This window comes from Lactuca serriola, chromosome 3 (genome assembly GCF_051521515.1).
Source record: "Lactuca serriola cultivar US96UC23 chromosome 3, Lser_US96UC23_V15, whole genome shotgun sequence".
Classification (NCBI taxonomy): domain Eukaryota; kingdom Viridiplantae; phylum Streptophyta; class Magnoliopsida; order Asterales; family Asteraceae; genus Lactuca; species Lactuca serriola.
Window position 1 is genome coordinate 172171439 of NC_136410.1, and position 6292 is coordinate 172177730.

The 6292-nt window shown below is 29.3% G+C and overlaps 1 protein-coding gene across 1 annotated transcript; it reads left to right on the plus strand.

Moving 5' to 3' along the window:
- Nucleotides 1-536: 536 nt before the first annotated feature.
- LOC145095877 (uncharacterized) lies at nt 537-5527 on the plus strand. The gene is made up of 8 exons (XM_079033693.1): nt 537-583; nt 2658-2720; nt 3833-3889; nt 3990-4072; nt 4596-4755; nt 4829-4981; nt 5079-5206; nt 5316-5527. The coding sequence occupies exons 1-8, from the start codon at nt 537-539 to the stop codon at nt 5525-5527; spliced, it is 903 nt and encodes a 300-aa protein (XP_078889819.1).
- The last annotated feature ends 765 nt before the right edge of the window (nt 5528-6292 follow it).

The window sequence follows — 6292 nt, forward strand, 5'->3', positions numbered from 1 at the left end:
GTTGTAATTTAAGCTCATGACGCCCCACTAAATTGGATAATTCATTTTCAAGTTCATCCATTTTAGCTTTTGTTTGACTGCATATGGATGATAAAGATTAATTTTTTTATAAAGCTTAGATTATATTAAAATTGTAATGCTTAATAAATGACATAAACAAAGTACATACATTTGTTTTAGCTTCGGTAGAAGCTCCATGAGAAAGAAGAAGCCTTGTAGCTTCATTACAACTGTTTTAGCAGCCATATGCAATGGTGTTTCTCCGTACTGCAAAGTCAAATATAGCAAGACAATAAGTTTCTATTTTTTAAAGTAAAAATCATAAACAAATTATATGAATAATCAAATCCGATAATGAGTGAATAAAGATTTTACACACCATGTTCATTGCTTCCAAGTCAAGTGTTTCAGGTCCTGCCATGTTCAACATAAACTTATCTACTTCAGCAATGTTATTCAATCGTACATGACCATAAAATTACCTTAAGTGGGCTTCAATGATTTATTTTTTGAGAAATATCATAGAATACCAAGAGATGGTGGTTATAGCAAAAGTGAGCAACATAGGTTTAGGCCTTGAAGCGTATAACAGAAGCTAAACTGATGGGTGGACATCACTTGTAATCAAAGATGGAGGAAGGAGAACCCAGATGCCATTCTTCAAAGTTTACAACTAAAGAAAGTTTCATATTAATAGAAGAAACAACAAATCAAAGAAAAATAAATAGTAAATCATTAGGATTTGGAGAAGTAATCAAGACTTGAGCGTAAATAATATGTAAAATATTACCTATGTGGGTTTCGCTGATTACTCTGGTAGCACCGGTGGTGTAAGACATTCTAAAAATCTGATAGAGCAGATGATTTCGATTCTTCTTCGTCGTGAAGGTTTTGAATATTCAAAAATAAAAAGCATACAACACAAAGTAGTTATGACGATGAAAGGAGACAACGAAGAAAGCTGATACTCCCAGCTTTGAATCACAGTAAGAAATCCTAGCCAGACGACGGGTTGGAATTACATACTGTGTATAGGAGTGAAGGTTCGACCATCGATATCCAACTTCCCCCGTCTTTCTTAACGGTGGTTTAGAGAAGCGTACAGAGTGGTGAAATCGATTCGTAGAATCTAAAAAGCGAATGTCATCTGCAGTCGACACAATCATTGACGAAGATGTTGAGTAGCAGTGAGCGTTGGAGAAAACCATGGAAAGCAGTCGGTTAGCGATTCATTGATTCTGATCAACCGGAATCGAGTTGGTAGATAGTGAGCTATAGAAGAAGAACAAAATATTTGAGGTATAGAAGAAATAGAACAGAGTGAGGCTGTGGTTTGGAGGTGGGTAGGGAATGGAAGGAATCGTCTCCAAAAGACGGAGTCAGATGAAAGAAATAGAAGGCGGTGGAAGCAAGTGTATGTGATTGGGCGAGGGAGGGGGTGAGTAAACGTGGATGAAGGGTGATTGGGCGGTTACCATGGTTGAGGAAGGGAACCCGAGGAACAGTACCTTGGTTAGGTACTGTTCCTAACAATGGCTATTCTTTATATATATATATATATATATATATATATATATATATATATATATATATATATAAGAATGTTCTCTCAAATAATGTGAATGTAAGTTTTTTAAGTTGTGAATTGTTATGTTTAAATGTTTTTACTAATTTTTTAGTCATGTTAATATTAGTTTTAAATGTTATGAATAAGAAAATGTTAGTTTTATGTAGTGAATACATGATTTGTTACAATTTTAAGCTGTGAATATATGATTTTTTTTATAAGTTTTAAACTGTGAATGCATGTTTTATATTTATTTTTCTACTTACATTTATTATAGATCTCTACGGTGCATTTTTTTATTGTTTTTTGTTCTTCTGTTATGGTGTAAATTTAATGTTTTAATCTCATTTGTTTTTTTATAATCTTAGTGTTAACTTCTATTAAGATGTGGATTTTCTATTTAAACTGTGAATTGACTATATAAGATGTGAAATTTGTGTATTAAATTATTCGTTCATTATATTAAGCTGTAATTTTTGTGTATTAAACTGTGAATTAATTGTATTAAAAATGTTAAGTTGATAATATGGTTTTGAATGCTTAATTTTTGTATATTAAACTGAGATTTATTGTACTAAGCTTTGAACTTTGTATATTAAGATGTGATTTTTGTGTTTTAAATTGTGAATTTACTGCATTAATTTGTGACTTTTTTTGTTTAAACTGTGAATTGACTGTATTAAGCTATAAATTTTTTGTATTAAACTATGATTTTCTGTTTTAAACTATGAATTGAATGCGTTTAGTTGTTAATTTTCTATATTAAACTGTGAATTTTTTAATATTAAACTGTGATTTTTGTGTTTAAAAATGTGAATTGTCTACATAAACTATGCATTTTCTGTTTAAATTGTTAATTGACTATATTTTGCTGTGAATTTTTTATAATTTGTGTTATAATATGAATGATTTATGTATAAATTTTTGTGTTCATTTTCTAATAAATATATTTATTTTTTGTTGTATAAATTTGTAAGAATCCACTAGTTTTTATAATTGTTTTGAATTAAATTCAAAACGAGTGAATTAATAGGCTTTATTAAATTGTGAATGTAGTATTTAAGTTGTTAATGTATGATTTTATCTATAGATCAGATTTGGAAGAAATGACGGCTACTAAGTTGATACATGTGGTTGGTGGTGGAATATGGTGGTAAAGTTTGAGTTTTTGACTTCTTTGAATTAGTGAATTATTGTAAAATAGTTTGTATTAAGTTGTAAATTTTTTGCATTAAACTGTAAATGGATTGTGTAAATCTGTATTTAATATAATTTTGTGTTAAAATATGAGAGCATATACGGATGAAAATATTAGACTGTAAAAATTATAAGTTTGCTCTTTTTATACCAAAAACACAAAAAATTAGGATTTTAACAAGTTTAATAAGAGTATCGTGTAAATATTTACTAATTAATTTGGGTTTGTATGGTTCTTAATCTTTTATGTTTTTCATTTGAACCACTCCATATATATATATATATATATATATATATATATATATATATATATATATACGGAAAAGTTCAATAGAGAACCATATTTATTGGTTCTCCAAGGAACCAATTTTATTTTTCAAGTTATAGAGAGCTTATTCTTTATAAAAAAAAAACTAAAAATATCTAAATTCATAACATAACATTGTGAATGTTAAATATAGTTTTTGGATTCACTGTGTGAATTTAGATTCACGTTGTGAATTTTTTAAAGATTCACATTGGGAATTGGATGATTTTTTTTCGAATTTCATATCATTGGAAAAAATGATAAAAAGTTATAAATTTCTGTATTTTTAGTTTTTTTTTATAAAAATAAGTTCTAAAAGTTGAAAAATAGATTGCTTTCTTGGTGGTTCTCTATTGAACCTCACTATATATATATATATATATATATATATATATATATATATATATATATATATATATATATATGGAAAAGTGAATATACCCATAATAAAATAGTACCATTACCGTCACGTGTCACTCCCTTGCGTCCAACTCCTTTCATTTTCCCGCTCAATAGTCTTAATTGAATTTCCCACTTTGCCCTTCCCTTCCAAAAATACTGCAAATCCGGACAAATACTGCAAGTTTGAAATTTAAAATTTTAATTATCAATTATACCATATAAATCTGCTACAAATTAGGAAGAAAATATGTGCTAAACTTGATCTCAATCCCAAATAATCAGTCAATCGAATAACAATCCCAAAAAATCAGGCAAAGTCTTCCTAATTTAAATTTAAATATATGTATATAAAGAAACAGCTACGTTCCTCTTTACGTTCCTCTTTCAATACGAATAAATCGAATATCCATCGTCTGGTAAGGGATACTACATTGTTTTCTTTTTGTTCTTCATATATCAATCTTATACTCATCGATTTTTTTTTGTTTGTTTGCAATTTGTTTTTCCTATATTCAGGGTATACCAATCACCTTCTTTTTGTGGACTGCATAATCAACCAGGTTTAGGTTTGTTACGTATATTCATTCTCTCTTTCTATGGTATATAATTTCTGCTTCTATATGTATTTTACTATTTTACTATTTCCATCGCCTTCATTTCGATTCATAGCAACAATATACTTTACCAGTTATCGGTAGGTATTTGACTGTTTCCCCTTCATTGTTGTTTCTGTATAATTATAGTATGAAAAACAATAAATTGAATTAGTAAAATACTATTTGGTTTTTTTTATTTATGTATTCTGAATAATAAAACTTCTGCTATAGTTTATGATATAGTTTTCGATTTTTTTCTCATTAAATTATTTTACTTTCAATGCTTTATACATATCTTATATATAACTATACTTTCTAAAACTCACAACTGTTGTACAAATTTCTAAACGATAATGTGACCTCATTATCAACTTCATTTACTGTAGAAAAGACCATAATGCCCTTAATTTGAAAACAAAAAACTGAATGTACATTGCTATTTCTACTTTGTTCGAGATTGAACAAGTTTTACTAAGGAACAACTCCACTCTCAAAAATTATAAAAACATGCCTATCCCATATGTAGATTCTGTTTCTTCTTCAAACAATCGACTTATCACCGAGGAGCTATATTATGACATTCCTATTATGAAGACTGAGTTTGATCGTATATTTCTTGCATTGACAAATGAGCAGCGTCACATTTTCTTTGATATCATGGGTGCAGTTAGAGAAAATAAAAGGAGGTGTCTTCTTTGTTTATGGTTATGGTGGGACTGGTAAAACTTTTTTATGGAATACAATATCTGCAACTATTAGATGTGATGGTCATATTGTTTTAAATGTTTCTTCAAGTGGGATTGCTTCATTATTATTGCCTGGAGGTAGAACAACACACTCTCGATTTATAATTTCATTTGAACTAACAGAGGATTTTGTTTGTAAAATAAGTCGAGATGGTGACCTCGCTAGGTTATTGAAAAACCTCATTGATAATTTGGGATGAAGCTCCTATGGTCCATAAGCATGCATTTGAAGCTTTAGATAGAAGTTTGAAAGATGTATTCAGGTTTGAAAATTCTAGCAACTTAGATATTCTTTTTGGAGGGAAAGTTATTGTTTTTGGAGGAGATTTCAAACAGATTCTACCTGTTATTCCTGGTGGAAGTAGACAAAACATTGTTAATGCTTCTTTAAGTTCTTCATATTTATGGCAACATTGCAAGATCCATAAATTAACAAAAAATATGAGGCTAACTGTTGGAAGGGATCAATCTAATATAGAAAAAAATCAAAGATTTTGCAGAATGGTTGTTGGATATAGGAGAAGGAAAACTTGGTGGTATCAACGATGGAGAAACGGTTATCGATATTCCAGATGATATTCTCATTAATGATCCACATGATCCTATATGTTCATTAATCGACTTTGTATATCCTTCAATTTTGGAAAAGTACAACAATACAAGTTATTTTCAAGAAAGAGCAATACTTGATCCAAAAAATGAAGTGGTTTAGGAAATAAACGACCGGTTGCTATCGAAGTTTCCAGGAGATGAGGTTGAATACTTAAGTTCAGATAGTATATGCCAATTTGAATTTGTCCATGATCAGTTTGATGCAAATTTATATTCACCTGATGTTTTAAATGGTCTGAAGGTATCAGGTTTACTAGACCATAAGTTAGTTTTAAAAATCGGTGTTCCAGTTATGTTGCTGAGAAATATTGATCAGAAAAATGGCTTATGTAATGGGACAAGACTCCAAGTGATATCATTGGGCAAACGTGTTATTGAGGCGCGTATCATATCTAGAACTAATATTGGAAACCATACTTTTATTCCAAGAATGTCTTTAACTCCATCAGAAAAGAAGATTCCCTTCAAATTCCGAAGAAGACAGTTTCCATTGGCTATATGTTTTGCAATGACCATTAATAAGAGTCAGGGACAATCATTATCCAAGGTTGGTTTGTTTCTCAAACATCCTGTGTTTTCACATGGCCAATTGTATGTTGCCTTATCTAGAGTTCAAAGCAGAGATGGATTAAAATTATTAATTTTAGATAAGGACGGTACCCTCACAAATCAAACTTCCAATGTTGTTTACAAAGAAGTTTTCCAGAATTTATAAACAGCGTTTTTGTAGCATCTTTTATTTACTTTTAAAAAATAATATTCATCCATCATATTAATTAAATAATTTATAATACTTTATGACATTTCATTTATTCATGTTAATTACAATATCACTATTCTTCATTTTTTGTAAACTTTGATATGT